At 43.8% G+C, this 27,773-nt stretch overlaps 1 protein-coding gene across 1 annotated transcript in view; it reads right to left on the bottom strand.

Moving 5' to 3' along the window:
- Positions 1–206: 206 nt before the first annotated feature.
- DCDC2C (doublecortin domain containing 2C) overlaps positions 207–27,773 on the bottom strand; it is a 110,234-nt gene continuing 82,667 nt past the window's right edge. Inside the window, exon 10 of the mRNA XM_055327694.1 lies at positions 207–425. Within this exon, the coding sequence (XP_055183669.1) occupies positions 207–425 (219 nt within the window). The remainder of the gene's footprint in view (positions 426–27,773) is intronic.

Here is a 27,773-nt window from a genome sequence, read left to right as displayed (position 1 = left end):
CGGGATCTAGTCCCACATCAGGCTCCCTGCACGGAGCGGGCTTCTCCCTCTGCCTGGGTCGCTGCCTCTCTCTCCCCTGCCTCTCTCTCTGTATCTCTCATGAATAAATAAATAAAAATCTTTTTTTAAAAAAAAAGTATTTTGTGGTGATGTTTTAGAATACGAGCCACAACAAAAAGCCGGTCGGCCACCGGCAAGGAAATCCTTTAGGCTTCATGCTCGCAGCCCTGAATGGCGGCGGTGGCGGCAACACCGCCCGAAGCCCGCTGCGGGGTCCGGAGAGCCGTCGATGCTTCCCCGAGCCAGGGCAGCCGCAACTCCAAACCCCACGTCGGAGGTCCCTGGGAGCTGCTCTCTGGTAAGCGGTTTCCTCGAGGCCGGGTTTTCCTGCCCTGCCTCTCTAGAGCCACCCGCGAGTGCAGCACCTATGGTAGACAAGGCAAATTTGGAAGAGGGTCCCCCATCTCCTGTCCGACCTCAGTGCAGATCTTTCCAGCAAGCGCTTTCTGAGAAACTTCTCCAGAGATGCCAGCCGCCCAGAGGCCTCCTCCTCATTCTGCTCCTCAATTTATCCTTTGCATCAACAATCCACACCACCGGCTGTCGAATGGCAGATTAAAAATCAGAATTAACCATCGGAGGGGCTAAACCAGATAGAAAAAAATTAGAAGTAAAATTAGAATTAACTCACATTCCTGCAAGGGGTGCAGTGGGTAGGTCCAGGCGGAGAACAGATAGACGGAAGCTCAACGGGTCAGAGCACGTGGAGGCCTGGCCCCTGGTGGGGGGGTGGGAGGGGGACACAGGGCCACAGCTCTCTCCAGCCTGTCACCCTTCCATCCTGTGTCCCCAAAGTGGTACAGGAGAGTGCCAGGAAGGCCTGTGGGGTGCACCGGGGTGCCGCTCCAGAGCGGGACCGGGGCCATCCAAGCATTAGGTCACCCCTTCCCCTCAGAGGGCACCAGGCAGCCAGTCCTGACCGGGGCCCCTGCCCGAGGCCCCTCCCCTTGCTGCTTCTAGCATCCTGATTCCTGCTGCGCGAGGATTAGCACAGAGGCATCAGCAGCAAATATGCAGGGGGCTGGGGAAGGTTTTATCCTGTCTAGATTAAGACCTTAAAGGTCTAGATTTATCGTGAGTGAAGCATCATATGGATTCTGGACACAGCATTTACGAGGCATGATTGTGATTCTTCACAACCAAAACTAGATAGACACTGAACAACACAAGTTTTATGAAATACTTTCATTGTTATAAAGCAATTAAATCTTGCATAAAGTACATTTCAACTATTAGCTTTATTAAAATAATTTTTTTAAGATTATTTATTTGCTCATGAGAAACAGAGAGACAGAGAGACAGAGATACAGGTGGAGGGAGAAGCAGGCTCCACGCAGGGAGCCCGACGCGGGACTCGATCCCGGGACCCTGGGGTCACGCCCTGGGCTGAAGGCAGCGCTAAACCACCAAGCCACCCGAGCTGCCCATATTAAAATAATTTTTATTTAGTCTTTTTATAGTCACTCAGTATTGTTTCTATTTTGCCTCTTAAGTTGAATAATTCTGATTATTTTACCAAAAAAGCTCTCTCAAAAACATCCTTAAAAAATACAACTAATTCAACTTTTATTTACCTCAGTTTATATTTTATTGGTAACATGTTGAAATTTGATATTTTTCAACTGCATTTCCCTTTCTAATCTTTTAGATCAGGGGTTGATAGATTTTTTTTTCTACGAAAACCCTGTGTTACATCATTAAGAATGACGAGAGTTGGTATTTTGCTACAAGCAGAAAACCTGAAAATGGGGTATAAAGACAGAGAAGAAATAGGGACAGAAAACATTCACAGAGGCAGCCTGCCAAAAAAATTTAACAACAGTAAAAACGAGCACACTTTTGTCAAATGTAACCCACATAAAATTTGTGGATAGGCACCACTAGTTTATTTTATGAAAGTGTAATTATTGATCAAAACAGCAAATATGAGCAAGAAAATTATTCTAAATCAAATCCACAACTTGAACAACTTGCTATTTTGCCAACTTCAATCATAAAAAAATACAACGTCACAAATATTTTGATTTTGTTTCTATGAACCAATATTGATTATAACAAACATAAAGAATTTCTCTTGTAAACATTCATAGCTTATTTATAGTTTTTAAATGCTAAAAGATGGAACGCTTGGGTGGCTCAGTTGCGTAAGCAGCCAGCTCTTGATTTTGGCCCAGATCATGACCTCCTGGTCCTGGGATCGAGCCCCATGTGTCAGGCTCTGAACTCAGAGGAGACTCTGCTTGCGACTCTCTCTCTCCCTCTCCCTCTGTCTTTCTCTCTCTCTCAAATAAATAAATCAATATTTTAAAATAAAATAAAATAAATATTTTTAAAAAACCATAGTGCTTGGGTCTCCGTTAATCACAGGCACTGCTAATGTCGGGGCAAGCCCAAATAAAAGCACAGGAGGTGCTATTTTCTGGGCAAACATGAAAGAGGCCTACACACCCTCATCAGAGGTCTTTCCTGAAAGGCTGGTTTTGATCATGGAAATCTCATATCAGAAGCCGTATCCACCCCACCCTCCAGCACCTTAGTCTCCAGCCCAAGTTTCTTAGGCCAATGTACAATGATGCCCACACTTCTTCTAGAATTTACTTTTCCTCCCTTAGTTCCCAACACAATCTAACCAAAGTCTCCACTCCAGAGACCAGCTGCCCGGGCCTACTGCCCAGCCATTGAGAATCACGCCACCTGGAAGGGCGACACCAGCCCACTGCACCTGTCTCAACGCTCGGGTCACATCTGCCACCTTGACGAAGCTTTCCCTGACTATTCATGACAGTCTTATCCATCACCTTGGATGGCACATTCGCTCTGTGTCCCAGGAGGAAGGCGGCCTTGAACTTATATTACCAGTGAATGCTGCCTTCCGCCCTAACCATGAGACCTGACATTTGTTGAGGCGCTGCTACTTGCCAAGTACTGGTAGGTATTTTACATTCACTCTCAAAGCAGCATTAAGTGAACTACATTGACAACTCTTCCTCCCCCTGATGCTGCAAGTTCTGAAATTTCCTCCACACTCTACGTTTTCCAAATTCTTACTGGTCACGTTCATATTTTATGCAAACCAACATACCCCACAGTATTTCATTAAATGTTCAGAGCAGAGCAGAGCAGTCACTCAACAAAAATGCAGTACTGGGGGATCCCTGGGTGGCTCAGAGGTTTGGCGCCTGCCTTTGGCCCAGGGCGCGATCCTGGAGTCCCGGGATCAAGTCCCACGTCAGGCTCCTGGCATGAGGCCTGCTTCTCCCTCCTCCTGTGCCTCTGCCTCTCTCTCTCTCTCTCTCTCTCTGCCTCTCTCTCTCTCTCTCTTTCTCATAAATAAATCTTTTTAAAAAGTGCAGTACTATTACTGTAGATGTCAGAGAAAAACCATATCGAATCTTTAATTATGCAAAAGCTATAGCTTATATGTTCATATTTCATTCATAAAAATAACTCTAGCTTAGCCTTACCCACTATCTATACCATACATACAACATACTTGTTTTTTTCATATCCCAAATATGGCAGGTTTTAGAATGATTTTTTTAATGGTTGAAAAGATGACCAAGAAAAAATTATTTCACCCAAAACAAAATTACCACTTCTCTGATAAATTCATTGGAATCCTAGAAAACATACCGAAAGGTTAACTGATAGCATAGAACTGTTATGCTATTTTTTTCAAATATCAATATAAATAGATGAGATCTACAAGGAAAGAACCTACATCTGGTTGCTCTTTCTCATTAACTGCTTGGCTAGCCGTGGCACCATAAGAATGGGAATCCATTGGACTGTTCACAATTTTTATGACTCTATTATCTTGTATAAGATCTGTTTTATCTAAATAAAAAAAAAGATCTGTTTTATCTTTTCCTAAAAAGGGAAGGAAGCGCTTGGGTGGCTTGGTTGATTAAGCATCTGACTCTTGGTTTCGGCTCAGGTCACAATCTCAGGGTCCTGGGATCGAGCCCTATGTTGGGCTCTGCACTCAGCAGGGAGTCTGCTCAAAATTCTCCCTCTCCCTCTGCACCTCTTCCCACTTGCACATACACACTCTGTCTCTAAAGTCTCTAAAAACAATAAAATAATAAAATAATAAAATAAAATATTTTTTTAAAAATCTGTCTTCACTACAGAAATATGAGAACTACGCTTGCATAGTAAAAAGATACTTTGAGATAAATCACTGTTTATAGATATCTAATCCAAGTGTTTAGCTTGCCCCAGATTTCATGGTTTTGAGAAAATAGTTCTAGAAACACATGGACCTTTGGGGGCTTAGTACAGGAAGCTGAGTTTCCATTAAGCTCATTTGTCTGTGCAGGGGTGGGCTGGCGCCTCCTCACATGGGGTCACAAACGCTGATTACACACAGCTCTTCCCAACAGGGCGGTCAGGGTGTCCCCGTGACGGCTGGAAATCAGCCATGGTGGGAATAGTCACAACTCGGAAGCTGACAAATGTTTATAGTAAGGGCTGCCCCCACCCCATCCCAGAAAGCCAATTGTTCAACATTTACCAGCACACCATGGCCTATTAGCTAAGATTCCCCCACCCTGCCAACCCCCAGAATGTTCTAAGTATAAGGGAAGAGGAGAAGAAATAATGTAACTTTTTTGAAAATATAACCACAGACGTGGGTCCAAAGGCCCAAACTTCAGTTGTAAGATGAATGAGTGTGGAAAATCTAATGCATCGTACGGCGATTGTAGTTCACCCTACTGTATCACAGACTCGAAAGTTGCTGAGAGTAGATCTTCAGTGTTCGCACCCCAAGAAGGAAATGGTGATTGTGTGATACGATGGAGGTGTTCGCTAAAGCTACACCTTTATGGTAATCACATTGCAGTATAGAATGGATCAAAACAACACATTGTATGTCTTAAACTCCTACAGTGTTATATACCAACTGTATCCCAATAAAGCTGGAAAAGTTTTTTCAAAGAAAAGAAAAGAAGAAAGAAAGAGGTTGCCTGGGTGGTTCAGCTGGCTAAGCGTCTGCCTAGGGATCAGGTTGCCATCTCAGGGTCCTGGGATCGAGCCCCGTTTCCCATCGGTTGGTCTGGTCGAGCTCCCTGCTCAGCAGGGAGTCTGTTTCTCCCTCTCCTTCTGTCCCTCCCCCCTCATTCGTGCTCTTTCTCTCTCAAATAAATGAATGAATGAACGAAATATCTTTAAAACAAAAAGAAGAAGAACATTTAACTCCAAAACTCCTAAAAAAACAAAAGGAATATAAAAAGAATTATCATGGAAAAATTTCTACAAGGATAATGAGGAGTCAGTGATTTTTGGCTAACAAATGAGGTAGCTGATGTTGATCATTAAGAAGTCGGTCTCCCATACTTTTCCTTAAATTTTCTACCAGTCTTGTATTAAAACTTTAATAGTACCATTTAAGGTATAAGTGATATGGGCCTTAAAATTTTTCAAAAGAAATTAAAACATGCCGAAAATCAGCATTTCATGAAAAGTCTTAAGTTTTCATTGGACAGATTTAAAACAAAAATAAAAATAAAAGAAGTTATGACATCTGAGAGCTTCAAGTTACCAACCAGCTCATAGCATCTGCACCTCTAGGAGGTAGGTGTTCCCTGACCTTCTCCCATGTCAATCTGGAATTAGCCCATTATGCAGAATGCCGGAAATAGGTCAAAATATACCACTATGAGAAATAAGGGGAAAAAATTAAGCTCACCAATTCTCAAATTTTAAAAATTTTTAATATCTTATGTATTCTTCCCTCTGCCTCCAGAAAATAAGTCATCTTGATTAGCATGTAAACTTGTTTTCACACCAAAAAATATGACAGGGAAACTTTATTCAAACTAATGTGTGTTGGTGTTACCCGTGTACAATGAAGACTTACCACATCTAACATGTCTTTTAAAATTCTCTGAGTAGGCCATTCTAAACCTCAAAGTTCACATTCAAATCTGTTCTAAGTGCTTTATTCCAACATTTAGAATGAGAAACAGGAGCTGAGGAGCAAACAGAGCATCAAATGAGTCCATGATGTGCAGTTAAAGCTGGCTTTTCACTGAATTTTCTTTTCAATCGTTTAGCTGAGTCACCAACACTGAATCATTCTGCATATGCCTTATGAATAATAAGCAGAGATACTGGCTTAAAAGCACCCCATAATCTTAGTGATGAATGGCATTCTTACAGCCAAGATGCCATTTCCAGGTACAATTTGTGCCCACCTTGTTTCTAAATGGATTTCCACATCACTAACATTTCATTAAAAGACAAGGTGCACCTCGGGCCAGCCCCAGAAGAGCTGTAAGAAATGACCAGGGAGCCAAGTAAGGGGAGCAGCCTATTTCAGAATGAACAAAAACATATCACTTCTCTATCCCACCTGGACTCATCCAAGACCCATAAAGCAAGTGCACGAAGCTGGTGGCTGGGACTTGCCTGAATAGTCTGTGCTTTGAACTCATACATTTTCCACAAATGAAAGTTCACAGCATTCACCCATGGTCTTCAGCACTCTTGACTTGTACGTCCTTATGACGTCTTGTTATCTTGTTTCTGGTCTACAGAAGATTGAAGGTAGTGAATTACAGAGGGGAAGAAGTGTTTAGACAAGTTCGGTGGGGTAGTGAGAAGAGCTGACAGGGAAGAGCCAGAAAGAGACACTAAAGACCTATAGGGGTCTTGATTCCATACACTGTCACACAGTGATGTATTCTTAATGCTCATCTTGAGTCGTTGAGACAATTATGTTGAGTGAGAATACATGATGCACTTTCATGCAGATTTACCCTCCTAAGGTGGGCACACAGGTGTGTGAGCACTCTGCAACCACGGCTCAGTGAATAGCCACACCTCCACCCTGGTCCTTGCAAGGTACCTGCTGCCAGAGTTACTAAAATCCTATTCTGGGTCTGATGAGTGTCTGTTCACTTATATGGTGCCCCTGGGTCAAGTGGAGACATACATAACACCCTTCCTTTCCATCTCCCCTTCATACAGCTTCAGAAGAAAACTAGTCCACTTGTCCCTAGAAGAATGAGAACCCTAGTCTACAACTGTTTACCATCACTGTGCAAAATACCTCTCCTCAATTTCCAAGTATTTCTCCATCAAAATTATTTATCCTCCCCAAAATTTCAAAAAGGGCAAAAAGGCAACAGAATGTTCTATCTCTGATACAGAGAAATTCTAGCAAAAAAAAAAAAAAATCCCCTCAAAACTATGAAACTAAAGGCAAAACCCGGGACATCTATTTGAGGCCAAGATGTAGTAACAGGGACTGGATTCATTCTCTTTGCTTAAACAACTACAAAACATATGATTTTCTGACACTGGACAGCCAGCATCACTGTGGTCTCTGAAGAAGGGAAATTAAAAAAAGGAGTCACAATTTATTGGCTTTCTGCCTAGAGACAGTTTCCAGGCCACAGAGCAGACAAGCCAAGAGAACCCAACAAGACTGAGAATGGGGGAGAGGGGGATGGAGGGGGCTGCAGGGGCAAGAGTATCAGTGAGGAGGGAGCTGCCCAAAGAGCAAGCTCCAAGATCTGCAGACAACTCTGGTGAAAAATTTATCTGTATATCCAGGAGAAATAACAACCCAAGGAAAGACCCACCATGAAGACAGACAGACAATTCCCAAAGCCCACCTAAACTAGAAATGGCTGATGTTCCTGCCAGCCATGAGAGAAGACCTCACAGCACTTGGGATGTCAGATAGCCTCCCCCTAACGCTTCCTTCCCCATGATCTGGAGACCAAGGCGAGTGCATGCCCCCTATGCTGGGATCCTCAGGAGGATGCCATGCTGAGAACCTCACCTCAATGGACACAGCCCATTCAACCAAGGATGTGAAATGAACCCAAAAGTCTGTCTCATGGGCTCTGAGGTGGTCTGGCTGGAGTTCAGCAGAGCCAGGGTACCCCAAACCAAATAGAAACTGGTCGCGTTATCAGATCTTCTCCTTCCGCATTACGTCAAATGATGGGTTTTGTAAATTAATGTGGCTCATTCTGAGCTTTCCTGTTCACGTACAAAATGTGAAGCAATAGCTGTTAATGTGCTGGCTCCAGAAGAATACTCCGGAGTTAAATTATGCCAGTTTCACATCAGCGTCACCAGATACTGAGAATAGAAAATTTAACTAATTCTGGTGATTCAGTTTTCCATCCAATTCATAGAATAAAGTAAAAGGTTTGGGAATTCCGTTCTGTTGAGCATCTGACGTTTCTGTGAATGCTACTGCAAATTCAGTTTAAAAAATGAATATTAGGGGGATGCCTGGGTGGCTCAGCAGTTGGGTGCCTGCCTTCCCTTCAGCTCAGGTCATGATCCTGGGATCTGGGATCAAATCCCACATCAGGCTCCCTGCAAGGAGTCTCCTTCTCCCTCTGCCTATGTCTCTGCCTCTCTCTCTCTCTCAGTCTATGTGTCTCATGAATAAATAAATCTTTTTTTAAAAAATTAAACATCAGGCAAAATAATAGGTTTTGTGGAGATCGCATGAGTCCACATTGAAATGGGGCACTGTGTTGTGGTTCAGTAATATTCTTACCAAATTGAGGACTTAAACGGAGCAGAGGGTACTTGGAATGGTTGTGCTGTGCATGCGACATTCCACCAACCAGAACAAAAGCTGTCATTGTCAAAATTGATATTTTTATATATCAAAGAGCATGTGAACTACAATGCTTTTGTGATAATGTGGTTAAACAAAAACAACTTCCCCATGCATGCCAATAGGCTCTTTTCTCTCTGCTTCCTGCCATCTGCCATTGCAGAAATGCTTGAGCTTTGAAAACCCACTTTGTACATCAAACTAAGGATTCTACAATCAATTAAATATTTCTTACATCTTTCTAAATTTTTGTTGTAGTTTGTTCAAAATTTGTTGTAAGCTTTGATCAGATTATTCAACCCAAAGAGCCAAATAAACGTACTTTTGAAATCCGGGCAACTTGCAATTATTGGGGGAAAGCTTGAAAACAGGACTCATTGGCAATAATACTTACCAAAAAAAGAAAAATGCCCAATATTTTGAATGATGAGAGGTCAACTGGAGAAGAATATTTCATTCTGAAAATCTGTAATTTTGCTTGAAAATAACTTGTAGGAAGAATTTGTTGATGAAGCATCTATTTTTAATTGTATGGATTTATATACTATATTATAATAAGATAAAATTCAGAAGCATTGTGATTCTGCAGCATACAAATTTAACAAAGCATTCAAAGAATCATCAAAAGAAACAACTTCTCTGATGGGTTTATAAAAATATTTGTTGATGAAAGGGGCCCTAAATGGAAACAACAAAGACAATAACCACAAAAGTATTTGCTTAAAATATTTACAATTTCAGTATTTTTAAATACTACTGATAATTTTTTTGATAATTTTCTATACTTAGCAAAATTTGCTCAGAGTTTACCAGGTCCCTAAGCACCTCTGAGAGAGTATATTCTCAATTAAAAATCTGATAGTACATAGAGAAGAGTTAAATGAAGGTGTCAAAAATTTCAAATTCATGAACTACAGAATGTTATTTGGAGACAATTGCTAAAAATTTTATGAAAAATTAATAATTTACTATATTAAAACATACATTTTTGGGAAAATTATCAAGGACATGGTATTAAAGATAATTTTAAGATGCATTAACACATATGAACATATACCAAGATTATTTTGCTGAAGTTCAGACAATCAATATCAAAAATCTCCAAGTTTTGTTTTAATGCACACAGATATTTTGTGCTTATTTTATATAAAAACTAGTTTTAAGAACAGTTTTTCTAGGAGAACTATCTTCAGTTGCACCAATGTCATAAAATTAATTTGGAGTTAATCTCTCTTTTCCTGTGTGTGTGTCTGTGTATGTCTCTTCCTCTGTGTGTCTTTCTCTACTTATCTTCCTTCCCTCTTTCTCTCCCTCCGTTTGTGCACACATACATATACTAAATTATCTTTAATACCCTTTTTTCTATTAAAAATATCCTCATTCAGATAATAGATTATATGAGCATCTTAATCATTGGCTCAGTGGAGAATGCTTCAGCTCTTCCTTCCCTCCATCCCTTTAAGTAGAGGGAGAAAAGTGCTTGCTCCCACACCCACCCAGTCAAGTGAAGGAGGCTGTCACATGTACCAATCACAAAAAAAATTGAGGGTTTGCAAGAAAGACAACCTGATGTGCCATTCCCCAGTTGGGAGCCTGCATGGCAGCTGACTTGCTGATTTGCCTCTCTGTACTTACGTGAACCAAAGGAGAACCGAATTAAGAAAATATGGCAGGTGCAAAACTGGGGAAGCACACACTTCTAGCATTTCATGAGAGAAGCACTTCTGAGATGGCAGAGTAAGGGCCATCAGAAGACCACCCCTCTATGTAAGTCATTCTGACACCAAAAAGTATCAAAATTAACTTTTTCATAATTTATGAAATTATCCAAAACGTTGCAGCTGTTCAGGGGGCATTTATTCAAGACAATAACTGAATCTCACTAAGAACAGCAAACCTATTCCAATCTCCATCTCCTCAGCTTAACAGGAGCCATGAAAACTAACAGTCTCATAACTGCAGCAGCTGTGAAAGACTGTGGCTTAGCATCCACTGCGGAAAGAATGGGTTAAGAACTCCCCAGAAGTTCATACCCAGATATCTGTCCCTATTCAGCCTGTCTGGCAACATTGTAAAAAGCCCTATTCTCAAGGCTTCTCTTTGTTTAACCTGACTCAGAGCTCACTTTGTACAAAGAGCCCTATCCCCTGGGGCATTTCTCAAAAACAATCAGTGGCGATTGTTTAATATCACGGCTGCTTGAAGTGGCAACATTAGTTAGAGCTGACGAAAAATTCTTAAGTTTCAGTTTAAAGGAAAAACTAGGGAATGAGATGTCAATATGGGGTTTTTGCAAAGTTCTGACATATTTCTGAGAAGCTAAAAGGCCACACATAGGTGCAGTGCCACATGTATACCCAGGAAAGACGTGGGAAGGCCCTAAACTCTCACCTTTGGCTGATCTTAACACTGTGCAAGCAAGACGTAAAGGCAAAGGCAGAGCTGCAAATCCCCCGCAGGAGTACTATAGGCTCCCCAACACACACATAGAGCCCTTCGGGAAAGGCTGGAGACTTTCTGGGTTGATGTGTTTAATAAAATCTCTGTCCAATCAGTAGCTGAACACTAAACAAACATCAAATCAGATCAACTCAAAGAGATCTGCAGCTAGACACATCATAATCAGACTATCCAAAGGCAAAGGCAAAGTCAGAATCTTAAACTGTACCAAAAAAAAAAAAATCTTCTCACAATACAAATAACACCCATACTGCTAAAAACTACAGTAAAGATAGAGGCCCAGAGAGAATCGCCACTGGGCCGGCAGTCATGAGAACAGTCATCCCTGGGACAAAAAGAAGAAATACCTGAGAAGCAAGAACCCCAGCCCCTCAACAATGATCCCTTGGGATGATGTGTGCCCTTCCCACAATTTTATCAGGGGAAGCCAGTCACAGTTTTCCCAGCCTTGAGTAACTTACCTGTGCTAGCTACTTCCATGGGAGCAGAATTTTTTTCTTTTGCTGTGTCTTTCTCTGTAAAGGAGAAATAAGTTCCCACTGTACCTTTTCCTTCTGGTTTCCACCACGAAGTTCAGGCAGTTCAGCAGACGTCTGCAAACGCTCCTCTTTTGCTTACGTTCTCACTTTTCCTCGTGTGCCCCATTAGGGTCTGACACTCTCAAGCCAGCATGCTTTCTTTGGTTCCCGTTTTCCCCAATCCAGATATTTGTTTTCTGACATTCTTCCATAATGTCGCCCTTGAGGGAACTCCCACAGCAAAAGGTATAAAATTAATAAATTTTTATTCTGCCAAAGCATTTATTATTTGAACAAATTCTGTGCCTCCTCAACTCCGTGTTGTAAAATTCCACCTGAACCATTTGCTCCCCAGTCCACCATGTAACCCACGTGCTAGGAACCTGCCTGCCTGTCCCCAGCAGCCTCATGTTCTTTGTACCTTCCCTTAGAGAACTAACTCTGTAAGCTACCCATGCAGTTTAGACCTGCTTCCCTGCCTAAAAATACTGCGGCATCTTCATTCATCTTGTAGGCCCTGAAGTTCTCTCTCTTACCTTCCTCTTCTCTCATCTAATCTTTCATAGTCCTGAGTCTTTAGGGGACGGTTATCCAATTGCCCTTATTAATGAGTCCCTATCAGCATCTTTAATGGGTTTCCTGTCTCGAGGTTCATGACTCTAGGCTCCCTTTAAGGAAATAATTCTATTTCACTCCCTTAAACTTCATCCTCTCTCCCTGTGTTATATTTCTTTAGGCTCCAATAATTCTTTTCTGACATAATAGCAACTATTATTCCTTTTCCTAGTTTTATCTTTTTTCTTCCCCCTAGTTTTGTCTTTTAAGAGCAGTTTTATAACTCTCTAGCCTGGCCTCCTGTATCAAAGTATTCCTTAGGGTCTGAAAGCATCAAGTCTTCCCTTGCAAGGCTAAGCTATCCTCTAAGATTGCAAACTTTGTCCCCCCGCAAAAAAACATTTCATCTCCCACCTAAAAGAACTTACCATCCTTACTTTTTCTTCTCTTCTCCTTTTTTAATCTCAAGATCCAACCCTGAATTTGGCATGTATCACTGTCCCTTTCCTAGTAAAGTGTATTTTATCCTCCTGCCTTCTCTTACAATTTCTTATATCCCATCTTCACTCTCCATTGCTTACCCCAATGCATATTTCATTAAAGCAACAAAGATTCCTGCCAGAAAACCTACAACCATGAGTACATCTGTATCAGTGTCCCACTCACTCTTGTTACAAGGGAAGTGTGTGCCAACAGTCCATATAGCCCACTGTCCACCTGGTCTTGCTTCCTTTCCCTGTAGTTCCTTAAAATTGGCCCATCTCACTCTTTCTGTGGAATCATTCTAATAATGACCTGCCACATTTTGAGTATCAATCATCTGAAAGGAAGTGAAAGGAAAGGAAGGGGAGGGGGAAAGAGGGGAGGAAAGAGGAGAAGCAAAGGGAAATTAAAACCTCCCCGCGCTCTCCATCTCCCTGCTCTTCCTGACCCACTTCCCTGTTGCCATTAACAGGATTACTTCCCCCCAAAGTTCTCCTGCCACATTCCCTCTGTCCTCTCCTTCTGAGACCCACCTTCACTGATAGTAAACCTTCTCACTACATCATGCATGCCCCTTAGGGTCATTTATGCATTTTCTGTTCTTTTTTCTCTCTGTGCCTCAGTCAGGCATTTTCTGTTGATCAGTTTATAGTCCTGTTTTCTGCCGTATTTGACATGTTATCTCCATTCATTGCTACTTTCAGATATCATATGGGTCTGTTCTAAAATCTCCCTTTGACCTCTTTTTGTAGATTCCACATCTTTGGTAAATGTCTCTATTATTTTCCTTCTATATTCCTGAATATACTGATTCTTATTATTGTCAAGTTCTTTGTTACTAACATCAGCACTCCTGTGAGATCACTGTATCACCTGTGCTGCCCCTGCCTGCTTAGTCTCTGGATTTTCAGCAACAGAATCCTGCATCTTATTGAATGCAGGGCACTGTGTAAGACAATGTTATTTCTCCAGGGAAGATTCCCCTTTTCTGCTAAACTTTAGTGGGGGTGATATTTTTGTTTAAGATTTTGTTTTATTTGAGAGAGAGCGAGAGAAATCACAGAGGGAGAGGGAGACGCAAACTCCCTGCTGAGCAAGGAGCCCAATATAGGGCTCGGTCCCAGGACCTCAGGATCAAGACCTGAGCCAAAGGCGGATCTTAACTGACTGAGCCACCCAGGGGCCCCTCGTGGGGGGTGATCATTGAACCCAATTAAAACTAAGGAACGAACTAAGAACCAAGTGAAATTGGGACTGGACTGCAGTGCTCCTAAGACTCAACCACCCTCTTTCTCCTACTAGAATCAAAGTTCTGTGAGCAGACGGCTTTCATGGGTTTTGCTCATCATTTTTCTCTTATGAAAGATACACAGAAATATTCCACAGGGCATTACAGAGGCTCAGGCCAATTAGAGCTTTGATTCTCATTATATTTTCAAAGAGTGGACATACAGGAAAAAAGAACTGTTCATCGTTCTAAGCTTATAATTACAAGAAAAAGGAGTCTATAGGTGACTCTCACCAACTTTGTCTAATTAATTTAGTGATCAAACTGATTCTTGAAAATGCAACTACATTACATGTAGATAGCCTGCTAGTGGGGGCTAACATATAGCAATAATTCATCAAATCATTATGAAAACATTTAATTTTTACCAACATAGATTTATGCTTTATTTTTTCTACTCACTTAATAGATAAACCCAATCAAATGTAATTAGTAAATCTATCAAACAACTTAAAGGAAGAAGGTCATGTATTCCAGAAAATTGGCAGACATAATTGGCAATTTGTAGCTTCATTCTGGAGGAAATCTTTTTGATAGTGGCAGGGGCTCAGTGTGGTGATAAGATGCCCCCATGTTTTAAACTGTCCCTCCATGAAAAGACCAATACAAGAGAAAATGATTCAAAGAGGGAAATGTGCAAAATATTCCTAATGCCCAAGCATCAGCCCCAAGAGCCAAAGTGGGTGATGACTCACCCGCCACTGGTCCAGTGTGGAGTCCCGAGGACTTTGAGGAGATCCATCAGTGAAATGATGGGAGTGGGACTTTTAGGTCCATCCAGCTTGCAGAGATGGTCATTAAACTGAAGAAAACAGCAAACAAGATGCTTGGGTAGAGGGGAGTAGGGGGATATATGTGTTAATGTTTCTGAGGGCATTTCTGCAACTCAAAAGAAAGCTAATTCTCTGCAAGTGTTTGTTAGTCAATGTATCTGAAGCAGATGAAAAAAGGAATACAGACAACTGAGTTCCAATCTGCTCCACTCTCTGGCTTAAATAAAAACCAAACAAGACTTCTCTTGATAATCTCTTTCCCACAAACACAGAAACACACAGTATTATCTAATTAACAGAGAAACAAATGAGTCTTACCACATTTTAAATTTGCAAAAACATCCCTGAAAACCTTCATATGTTTCCAAGTGCTTGAGACCTTCAGCCATTTGGGTGTGCTCCAGGGAAAGACTCCACCCGAGCCCCGGAGGCAGCATGGGGAATCAGCACAGCAACCTTGAACAATTCCAACCAAGAAAATCACTCTGCAGGGAAACTAAAGTTCATATTCAACTTTCTATCAAAGACTAGTTTGATTTAGTGGCACCTGGGAGGCTCCATCGGTTCAGCGTCTGCCCTTGGCTCAGGTCGTGATCTCATGGGATCGAGCCCCATGTTGGGCTCCATGCCTCTCCCTCTGCCCTTCCCCCTGCACAGTTTCTTTCTCTCAAATAAATAATCTTTAAAAAAAAAAGACTAGTTTGATTTAGAGTGTATGAAAATGGGATTATGAATTATTATAATTCTTTGAAGGTTTTGAAAATGGACCCATATGCCACATAAAATCTGGCTGTTTTCAAAAGGCAAACATAAGAGACTTTTAACTCTAGGAAACAAACTGAGGGTTGCTGGAGGGGAGGTGGGTGGGTGGATGGGGTAACTGAGTGATGGGCATGAAGGAGGGCCTGCGATGTGATGAGCACTGGGTGTTAAAAGCAGCTGATGAATCACTGAACTCTACCTCTGAAATTACTAATACACTATATGTTAACTAATGCGAATTTAAATTAATAACAAAATAAAATAAAATAAAAAATGAGCTACACTCCAGGAAAAAAGAGGCAATATGAGTTTCAGAGCAATCTAGGAAATTGACATTTAAAGTTAAATAAAAATAAACTTTAAAACAGACCAACTTCAAAAACAGAGTGATGTGAAGGCAGATGTCATTTGCTGACATTAAAATCTTTGCCAAAGAAAATTTAAATCTTCATACTTAATTGCATGGGTATTATGGGTATGGGTATTATGAAATACCCTTTACGAAAATGAATGAATATAAATAAATATGAAAATGAATAAATGAAAATAAATTATTTATAAAATAAATATGAAAATAAATAATAAATAAATAAATTAGTAATATCCTTTTCCCACCTAACCTTGGATATTTTTTTTCATTTTGAACTGATCGTTCAGAAGGTAAAAATATTTTCTCACTTAGAACTTCATATACCAGTTCTAGATAACTCTGCGAAAACTTCTAAGCTGTATAAAAAAATTCAACAATAGGGGCATGTGGGTGGCTCAGTAGGTTAAGTGTCTGATTCCTGATTTCAGCTCAGGTGGTGATCTCAGGGTCATGAGATCGAGCTCCATGTCAGGTTCTACACTAGGTGTGAAGCCTGCTTAATATTCTCTCTCTCCTCCCCCTCTGCTCCTCCCACCCTCTCTAAAAAAAAATTAATAAAAATGTAATAATACCTTCTAATACACATCCCAAAAAAATAAATGAGGGGAATATGTGCAGTTTATTCCAAATTCCTCTGTTTTTTGAATGATTTTTATGAGGTTTAATTATAAAGAACCACATTTCATTCTTTTAAATGTTTACTAAAAAGAAATACCACCAAGAAAAGGAATTAGAACACTATGGAATCCATTGGAAAATCTTCCTCTTTAGCTTTTGAGAAGACAGAGTGTATGGGCTTATTTCAATCCAGATGTGATTTTCTCGCTGTTAAAATGTCCATATGTGAGATGGAAGCACGATGACTGAAGAAAAACTGATGTCAAGTAGATATAAAGGTGATTTTTTTTAGTTTATTGGTTTCCACTCCCAGGCCATCTGAAACACATTTTTTAAAAGCAGGTTAAAATGGAACTTCCCAAACCTGTTATCTGGTCACATTTTATTCCCAGATCCCAAGAGCTGATATTCCTGTTAAGAGTCTAGATTCTGGGTGTTTTTCTAGACAGCAGCCTGTAGCATGTTGAGAATCTACAATATGACATGAAAGCTAATCACAGGGCATCCAAACAGCCCTTTGCTTCCAGGCAGGTACCGATACAGAAACACCCCTGAAAACCTATTTTGAAATTATTTCAGTAGTCCTCTGCTATCTCATTAGTTCAGTGGTTGATCTAAAGAAGCCCCTTCCTGAAATGCTAACCAAAACCACCACGAGACATCACCTCACACCTGTCAGAATGGCTAAAATCAAAAACACAAGGGACAACATGTGTTGGTGAGGACGTGGAAGAAAAAGAACCCTCTTACACTGTTGGTGGGGAATGCAAACTGGGGCAGCCACTGTGGAAAACAGCAGGAGGCTCACTGAAAAGTTAAAAATAGAGCTACCCTACAACACAGTAGTAATGATTGCTACTAGTAGGTGTTTACCCAAAGAATACAAAAATACTAATTTAATCCCTATGTTTATAGCAGCATTGTCTACAATAGCCAAGACGTGGAAGCAGCCCAAGTGTCCTTCAACAGATGAATGGATAAAGAAGAGGGGGTTTGTATATACACAAGGGAATATTATCCAGCCATAAAAAAAGAATGAAATCTTGCCACTTGGAACAAAAGGGTATTATGCTGAGTGAAATAAGCCAGAGAAATACAAATACCATAAGATTTTGCTCATATGTGGAATTTCAGAAACAAATGAACAGACAAGGAAAAAAAGAGACAATACAAAAAACAGACTGTTAAATATAGAGAACACATGGACGGTCACCAGAGGGGAGGCGGGTGGGGGTATGGATGAAATAGGTGATGGAGATGGAGGAGGACACCTATCAGCCCCGGGTGTTGGAGGGAAGTGTTGAATCACTGTATTGTATACCTGAAACGAATATAATACTGTATGCTAATGACACTAGAGTTAAAAACAAAATAAAGATGGCCCTTTGTTCATCTTCTCCCCTCCAACCTCAGCCCCACTTCTTCAAATGTGCTAAGACACCATTGCATTGTTGGGTCTGCATTTTTTTTGTTTGATTTTAATACTTAATAACTCTCTGAAGGAGTTAAGCAGTCCATCCCTCTGGCACCTAAACCTCCCTGAAACTCCACCCCATGAACATCATCCAGATGTGGTATTTTACATGAAGACCAGTATTCATGTATTCATTAAAATTAAATGAACCTATATTACACCAGGGTAGTACTATGAATTTCAGAAAGCTTAATTTCATTTGATTCATATGATAATTCTGTACTAAGGTAGGTTGAGTGTTACGGTGGATTTAGAACATTTTTTTTTTAAGGAAGAAAGGAAAGAAACACATGAGTCCATGCCCTGTACCTGCCACCTAAAGCTACAGTTACACATGACTCAGGACCAGCCTCCAAACCCCTGTGGTGACCACGGTACATGCCCGCTGTAACCTCTGCCATCTCTAGATTTGCTCACGGTTCTAACATTCTCATCTTACGGAAGACAACTGATGCTCAGAAAGGACAAATAAATGTTCAAGACCATACAGTCAGCAAAGGTGGCACATGGACTAGACCCAAAGTTCTCACTCCCGATCCATCCTCTTCCCATGCCAGACATCAGGACATGGGGACAGAAGCCTCTGGCAAAAAGGAGCAGGAAATGCCATCCTAAAGTTATTTTTCAAGCACCAAAATATGCACTAAGCATGAAGTTAGATCAGAATCGGTGGGCTCTCCACCAGAAACGTTATCAGTTAACCAAGAAAAGCAACAGATAAGATGGAGGTGGTTTCCATGTGATTACAATTCCCTCCTTACGGTGTCGTAAATGCTCCAGGCACGTCCAACAAGAAATCAAGAAGCCATCGTTACCGTGAAGTGGTAGCTTTTCCTTCTCCATCGACAAGTCAACACTGTATACTAACAACGGTAAAGACCTTGACGATCCCAAAATCCTTGTTTCCATTTTTGTTCTGGCAGCCAAGAAGCTCGGTTAACCGTAGGAGTCAAGTACACTAACAATCTTAGCAGAGAATCTGGGTAGAATAACCTGCTTGTCTTCTCTCATTTAATAACAAAGAAAAAACAGCCAAAATGAAGTAAAACTAACATTACTAACATAGTTTAGTACCCTCTGTGTGTCCAGCACTGTTCTTATAATAAACATTATTTCTTTAAGTTATCCCAACAAACTATGAATTAGGTATTATTATTAGCCCCAGTTTATGGATGAGTAAACTGAGGCAGAGCCATAGTTCATACACTTAGTGGGTATAATCTGTATTTTCTTAATCGCCAAAAATGTACCTTTCCATGGGTTCTACTGTCAATCTCTGACATATAAGGCATATGTGTGTGCATGTGTGCGTGTGATGTATATATGTGCTTGGGTGTATGCATATAATGTGTATAATTATAAGATACCTTTACTCATTTTTAATCAATGATTGATCACACTATGTAAATACATGTCATTTTCAGGGCAGATGAGTCACTCTGGAATACCAGGTACAGACCAATATCGTAAATAATGAGGGTGGGAGCCAGGTGGGGATCTACATGACGTCTCACTAGTCACTTCCCCCACCCCCTTCCAGCTTTACATTCAGGGAACACAGGAAGGAATTCCAGACGAATTTAGTCTTAGTCATCCTTTTTTAACTTTGGCTACCAAAATATGAAATGCACAATTTTAGTATTGTGCTAGCATACCTCTTCAGTATGATGTGAAAAAAAATGTCTAATTTTATTTTCATTTGCCTTCTGGTCCTTTCTAGCTTCTGACCGTTGTTCTTTACAACATGGCTGATATTTTGTTTTCATGGTTTTTGTTGTTTAGTTTTTTTCTCCCTGGGTCATCGCTTTTTGTCCCAAGGATGGCTGTTCCAGGGATTCTTGTTCCTTGGGCACCTGTTCTTGGGATGCTTGCCCCAAGGATGGCTGTTTGAGCAATTCTTGTTCCTCATATTCTTCTTCTGATTGTCTTGATGATGATTCTTGTGGTTCTTGTCCCATGGGTGGTTCGCTTTGGTCTTCTGTTTTTACTGCGGGTTCTAGTAGTGCAGGTGTGTTTTTTTCCTCTAGAATGTCATATGGTTCTTTTTCTTGTTTTCAGTAAACAAAATAAAACAGAATCACCAGTAAACATAGTAGCCATCTAAACCAAGTGAAATAAATCATAAAATGACAAACATTGCCACTATATCCTTGGACTTCATATTGATAGTGATAATATTAACAAAAACAAGTCTCACATAGGACATCACATTTACATTGTGCTTTACATACATTATCACTTTCATTCCCACTTGGAAATATCTTAAGCATAAAATAGGTAGAATGTAATAGTATCAGAGAAGCTTAAGAGAAGAATAATGTGTTACCAAATATTAAATAGATACAATTCTTTAGTTGTCTAAAAACTGAAAAACCATAGGAAAGGCTCTTGCTTCTTCTGCAGGTCACTGAGGTTAAAAAAAAAAAAAGCACTTTTAGTAAAATTTTAAAAAAAGAATCAGAGTGCAGGAGAATCCAGAGCCACTGTCTTTCTCCAGAAGAGGCACCAACAGAAGAAAATGACCTAAAGAAGCAGAAAGACTATGAGGGACTTATCAACCTATCACTTGCCAAACCACATTTGTCGATGCCGAGACCCACTATTCCTAGAGTGACACAGGCCACCGGGCACAGGGACTGCAAGGCCGGTCCTGGAAACCGACAGGAGAACCCTTGGAAGTTACTCCTGGAAGGACATCTTCACCGAGAGGCTCACAGAACCGCAGAGAAGCCGGGAACTTTGGATAATGTGCTGGCCTGATGCCTCCCCAAAACCGCTTCTTTCTCTCCTTGGCGGAAGCAAGACCGCGACCCCTGTCCAGAAGCCCAACTCCAACCTCATCCCCACCGCAGGTGTATTGACCTGCCGCCAGGTCTGCTCAATCTACTCACGTCCACAGGTCTTCCCGAAAAGACCTTTCTCCGCAGCCCCTGCCCCTCTAGGGCCTGTCCCCTCAGGGCACACTGTCCCCTCCAGCCCATGCCCACCCCTACAGACGCTGTGGGTGAAGGCAATGCTCTCACCCTTCCCCTACTGCCGCCAACGTCACGTTCACATAAGTCGAGCACGTCGGCCCTGCCCTGCGTAGCGGCAGGATGACCCCAGCCCCTCAGAGGGACACAGCAGGCCGCAGCAAGGCCGGCCAGTCCCCTTCTAGGGCCGAGCCCGGGGCCCCTCAGCCAGGCCACCCCACCCGGGCCCCCCCTGGCCCAGGCTGCTGTGTGGGGTGAGTCCCAGTGCTGGCACCGTGTGCGGGAGACGGCAAGCCAGACGCCCCGCGGGGAGGGCACCCAGGGGCGCCGCGGACAAAGGACCACGTCCTGTGTGACATCCCTGTGCCCAGCCCACCCACCGCTGGGGCCCCCGACGCTGTGACCCGTGTCCCTACCTCCGCCTCCCACTGGGCCTGCTTTCCACTCGGTGTCCCCGCAGGAGGCTGCTGGGCCACGGTGCTCAGGCCGACTCAGCGCTGCCGCCGGGATCCGCACCCACCTCCACGCTCACCTGAGCAGACCTCTCCTGTGTCACACGGTGCACACACCCCCGCAGCCTCTGTCCTGGGCCCGGCAGGCGGCCGTTGGCCCTCCCGGAATATTCCGAGGCTTCTGCACATCCCCCACCTGTGTGTACCTGCGCCACCCCCACCACACGTGAGCTCCCCACGGGCAGCAACACTGAGCTTCCTCCAGCCTCCCCCTCGGCGCCCAGCAGCAGCCAGCACCCAGCACAGGCCAAGCCAGCACCCAGCACACACCCGGGCAGCACCCAGCACACACCCAGCCAGCACCCAGCACAGACCCAGGCAACATCAAGCACACATCTGGCCAGCACCCAGCACACACCCAACCAGGTGCCCAGCCACCTGGCCAGCACCCAGCACAGACCCAGGTAGCATCGAGCACACATCCAGCCAGCACCCAGGACATACCCAGCTACAACCCAGCACACACCCAGCCAGGTGCCCATCACATACCCAGCCAGCACCCAGCACAGACCCGGCTAGCACCCGGCACAGACCCGACGGCTCCACACTGCTTCCTTCTGTGTTCATGCAAGTCCTGGCTCCCTACTTTATGAATAATATTGGACAAGTCTCCTTCCCTCCCTGGGTTCCAGTCATTTCTTTCTTGAAACCCAGGAGTAAATGTATGAATCTTAAAAATGTAGGATTACGGTGGTGAGTGAATGAAAGCAGACAGTGAGCCTTAAAAACTCATCGTGACCAACTCGCGATCATATACAAGTGTAAACAGCAAGGGGGAGGACTAAGAGCAACCACAGGGTCACATGATCATGTGCCCAGTGACAGCAGAGCAGTGAGAGGCACACGGCCGCGGCCGCCCTTTGCAAACCCCGGGGAGGCGTGCAGCGCCGGGGCTCACTCGGCAGCATGGGGCCCTGCACGCTCCTCCTGCAGGGGGTGTGATCCCTGCTCACAGTCCACCTGTCCCCACACGCAGGCAGGGCTGCCTCACTCCGCCTTGTGTCTCCAGCACCCAGCTCAACCCGGCCCACGGAAGGTACTCAGAAAATGTTGGAAAAATGAAAGAATAAGGTAATAAATAACGAATGAACTGGCCATCCCCCAGTCCTACACATAAAGCATTCCTAAACATAAAGAAAATTAGAATATACAAGATTAAAAAAAGAATTAAGGCAATAAAGCATGCTTATGTGAGTAACAGATTGCCGTAAAATGTATCAGAAAGTCATGTTAAATATTAATATAAAATAATATAGGCATTATATTAATATAGAAAAAAAACATATTTACAAACTCCTTGAGCTCTCTTTGCCTTTAACTGCAGCTGCCAGTGAGATGCTGCTGGTGCCACACACACGTGTGCGACATTTCTTACCAGAGCTGAGCCCACAGCCCAGTGCACCTCTTCATGGGGATAAAGTGTGTCATCTGGGTGCGCGCATCTGTCTCCTGAAATCTGTACTCCTTGTCACAAGTGTCAGGAGCTTTGGTTTTTTCTTTCTCTACTCCTTTTTTTCTTTTTTACAAAATATTAGAAGGGTATGCAGTGAAATATTAAAATATTTGCATAACGCCTGGACTGAACTGTGGGCTGCCAGACAGCACCACCGTATGGTTGGGTCCAAACCCATTCTTACCAACGACCAAAAAACCGGGCCGTACAGAGTGTGGCTTACAGGGGTCCCTGCTTAGTGATGAAAGAGTCATCTGTTCAAAGCCACATAATACAAGTGGAAAGCTGCCAGTAGACGGAGGGCCGCTGGGTGCCCGGGCTGGGGCCATGCATAGAGTGACCCACTGGGGACATTTTCAGTGGGAAACTCCCAAATGGACAAAGAGAGCCCAGAGCATGCATCTCTGCATGTCACACACGCCCCACAAATGATCACCGAAAATTCACTCTCTTACCAGGAAACGGAACCACTTTTTTATTCTTGCTGAGGTTCTTGAGAGATGCTGAAAAAAGAGAGAAAAATCCAGATATTAATAAACTGACCAGAAGGTTTACATCCCATGAGATTTAGATGTAAGACCTACGGCTAAAGGAATCGCTGGGATATAACCATGTTGACCAGCGTAGAGGGAGTTTAGAGCCAATTTGAGTAAGAGGATAATCGTGCATCATAACACAGAAAGTCCTGCCAACATTATTGCAAACTGTAGTTTCTGAGATCGCAAGGCAACTGGCAAAATTCTGATCTTTTTTTTTTCTTCCTCTAAAGAAAAGCACATTTTTCATAAACTGCTTCCTTGTGCAGTTTCATCGAGGGAAGTCAGGGGCATATGGTGGCATTTCCTCCGCTCCACGCAAGATTTAGTAGGTAACAGAGTCTCTCCGGTTACACCAGTAAACCGTAAAATGCAGGTGTCGGGTGTACCCTACGAATAACCAGAAAATGTAAACCAGCTCAACTTACACAGCAGCTGCCTTTCAAAAAGCCCAACAGTAAATAGCAATAAAAACGGAACATTCAGCCTAAAATGAAAAAAAACGCTAAAAGTAGAAACGCATGAGTTCGCGTCAACGCCTGCAAGATCGAACACGCCGATGCACACGGCACGCTGCACGTAACGCAGCAGCTTGTGCGGATCCGCCCCATTTAACAGCTTATCTGGCAATTTCGCTTTGACTTCAGGTGTTGTGAGGTTTTTATGGAGTCCCTGCGAGCGCAGGAACATAGCATGAAAACACGGGCCCGTTACAGATACGCGTTTCTGCGCAGACCGGTGGGGCCCCTGCATCCGGGATGAGTAGCACAGGAACACTTTTGCTAAGAAGCACGTCCGAGACCTTGAACCCAGGAGCCAAACAGCTGGATGGAAGCCGCGCTGGGAGGCCTGACGCTCTGGCAAAGGGGGATGGAAAGGATGCACCACAGCAGCCGGGGGAGCTGCCAGCCGCTGCAGGAAGGAACTCGAGAAGCTGTCACAAGACTTGATGGGAGAGATTAAACTGCCAAGGGCAGCAGCCAGGGAATCTGAAAACCGGGGCGGATGAGAAGGAATGGGAGACCCGGGGATTCCAGAGCAGCGGGCTGGGGGCCACCGGGGACCAGAGGGGCTCAGGATGCCCTGCCGCTGCCCCCCGAGAGCTCCAGCACCCGTCCGCTCTCCAGCACGCGGGGCCCGGAAGCCATGTGTCCACTGCCACGGACTTTTGTGACTGCCAGGCTACCCGGCAGCCGCTCCTGATGGATTAAGACATCAGGCTCAAGTTGGTGAAAATAAACCCAACGTTTTGGTTCAAGGTATAAATCGCTGGCAAAAAAGTTAGAAGCCCAGAGTTAGAGAGCAATTAATTTTCGTAGTCCGTAACTGTTACCTAACGCGTCTGGTTTCTCTGTGGGCTAGAAGGTTTGTTTGTTCTTTTTATTTATTTATTTATTTATTTATTTATTTATTTATTTATTATTTTTAGAATTTTTTTTTAAAAATCGGCAAAGACATTTCCCAAGTCCTTAGAGGCAATTACAAATTCCAAGCCAAAAAGTAGTCTGGATTCGCAGCCTCTCTGGTAAGTGGCTTGAAGGAGTCGTGCCCCACGGGGGACCTAGAATAACGGGGTAGCCCAACGAGCCCGCCCGCAGCCAGGATAGACCGTTTTGTTCTTAGAATAATTTTAATCGTTCGTTCGTATTCAAATGTGCTCATGATAGAAAATTCGGAAAAACAAGAGAAGAGCCCCTCCTCCCCAACCGGAAATAAATTTAAGTCCCAGATGCACCGGCTTGCTGTTTTAAGTGGGAATCTACAGAATAAGAACTTGTCTGACTTTACAGTCTTGGGGTGAACTTCCAGATGCAGGCCGCTGGCCCAGAGGTACGCTAGCTTCCGAGTGCCCTGCAGGACAGATGCCCCAAGTCGCACCCTCCTGAGGACACAGCCTCCCCACTCGTCTTCCCAAGCGATGGCAGCTTGCTCTTCACACGCTCGGAAGTGGGGACGGGTCCTCCCTGCACCTCACCGCCGGTCAGGACCTCCAGGCCTCCCCCCTCCCCGCTGAAACCTCCGAGCCCCTCTGCACACACCTCGTGTCCTCAGACTCCACCCGCCGCCCACCCTCCCCTTGGCCACGCCCATCTCCCCCCAACTCAGGCCACCCCCTCCCTCCCAGAGCCCCCGGGTCACCCTTGGGGATCTCAGTAGCCACTTGCGACACACCTTCCCGTCCTGGTCTCTCAGCTCTGACACCTCGTCACGTCCAGCGAGCCTGTTCTCCAGCCTCCCCCCAAGATCACACCTTGGACCTTGTCGCTGCCAAGCAACATGATGACCTGTGTCCACCGCCCTCTGCCATCCTGACAGAGTCCCAACACGCCCTTCACCCCGCTCCGTCTGGAGTTAACCTCTCACCTAACCGTGGTGCGGTCACGAAAACTAAAATTAACGTTAAGACGGTACCATGGAACTACAAGCTTTATTTGGATCCCAGTAGTTTCTAGGATCCGATGCGAGACAGCACCTTGCAGCCACTGGTCGTGTGTCCTGGCGTTCTCCAAACTGTGACAGCTCCTCAGGCTCTCCTCACTCCCCATGGCCAGGACACTTCTGAAGACTCCTGCTCGGGTTCCGTGGAGCGTCCCCCAGGCTGACTGTGGCCCATATATTCTCACGAGTGGACAGGAGTCACGGATTGAGGGGGCAACACAGAGGCGCAGTGTCTTTCCCACTGTGTCCTCCCAAGAGGTACATTAGGTCGACGTTACTTCATCCCTGGTGGTACCAGCCCTGACCCCGCGGTCTACACTCTACAACATGCCCCAGTGTTTTCTTTCAAAGATTAAAAACTGATTAATTTGGCCCTTTAGTCTACACCTAAAAAATAAGATCCAGATAGTAGTGAGAGTAGAACCTCATCAGAAGAGAAATTGCGGAGGAGATGAGGGGCCCGGCTTCTGGATCTTTAAGGTCCCTTCCTAGCCTAAATTCCAATCATGATATAAGCTGTTTATTCTTCTTTTCTTCATGCATCGCATTTGAAAGGGACAACGGCACATTATGCTACAGGTATCATTCCTGTGGGACTGGCCAAGAAATTCAACAAAACTATACAGTGGAAGCAGGAGAGGATGCCTTCCTGGATCATTTCAACCTGAACAGTCGCTCGGCACACAAGGACAATAAAATGCCACCTGGAGGACCTGTCAAAATCAGGTGTGCAGAGATGGCTGGAAATTAAAGGGAGACACTGCTGAAGGTGTGCCACGGCAGGAGAGGGACCCTGGGCCCAGCCGAGAGATGCAGGTGCCTCGGCGGGACATGCAAACAGACGTGCAGGATTTGGGGGCTCCGCGAGAAGGAAGCGCAGAATGAAGAACCGCCTTGTGTTGGAACCCAGTGTAGAGTTCCCAGCATGTCTGTCCTCACTGAACATTACAACAGGGCCATATGTTATGGATTCTATAGGTGAGGAAAGTAATGCTCAGAGAGTCTCAGTGACTTGCTTGGATGCCGTAGACCCCGGGAGCAGGGCACGTACTCGCCCCCAAGCTCTGGGTCCAGCACACTTCCCTCCACACACACAAGGTTCATCCGAATGCTCAGTGCCTCTGATGAATACTTGGCTTCTCTTTATCAATTCTCGAATCGTTTTGATACAACTTAGAAGTAATTACACATTGATGTTCCCTTATCAATTTTATTTTATCCGAGGACAGCCTCTCCAAGACCACTGTGGAGGAGGGATGCCGACAAACAGGAGAAAGCCCACACCCTGACCTCATGGCTCTCGGGAAAGGCAAGGGAAACAGCGCCTTCTCCCCGTGTATACGGCACGTAGTCTCCCATCACTGAAGAGGAAAGCAGCCAAATAAACTCAACTTGTTGTACAGACGCCAAGAAACAATTTTTATGAACTTGAAGGATCACTTAATCGAGCTAACGTTATTGATCCTACAAAACTGGAGCAGGGCTTCGTATGCGGGTGGACCTCCTTTTATTGCAGTTTGCTTTATTGCACTTTGCAGATACGGGGGTTCTTTTACGCACTGAAGGCTTGTGGCAACTCTGCATCAAGCACGTCCATCAGCATTGTTGTCCCAACAGCATTTGCTCGGGTCTCCGTGTCACATTGTGGTCATTCTCGCCATATTTCAACCTTTTTCATCATTGTCATTCGTGTTACGGTGATGTGTGAGCAGTGATGACCACTCCCCGAAAGCTCAGACGATGGTATTTTTTGACAATAAGGTATTTCTTCACCCAAGGATGTGCGTTGTTTCTTTAGATGCAAGGATGTTGCGTGCAATTACACACGCAACAGACTACAATATAAATGCAACTTTTCTGTACGGTAGGAAACCAAAGGCTTCGTCTGACTTCAGTTTATTGCAATG

The sequence above is a fragment of the Nyctereutes procyonoides genome, unplaced genomic scaffold (genome assembly GCF_905146905.1).
Source record: "Nyctereutes procyonoides isolate TBG_1078 unplaced genomic scaffold, NYPRO_anot_genome, whole genome shotgun sequence".
Classification (NCBI taxonomy): domain Eukaryota; kingdom Metazoa; phylum Chordata; class Mammalia; order Carnivora; family Canidae; genus Nyctereutes; species Nyctereutes procyonoides.
The sequence above is the reverse complement of the archived record's forward strand: the minus strand, read 5'-3'. Positions and strand labels throughout refer to the sequence as shown.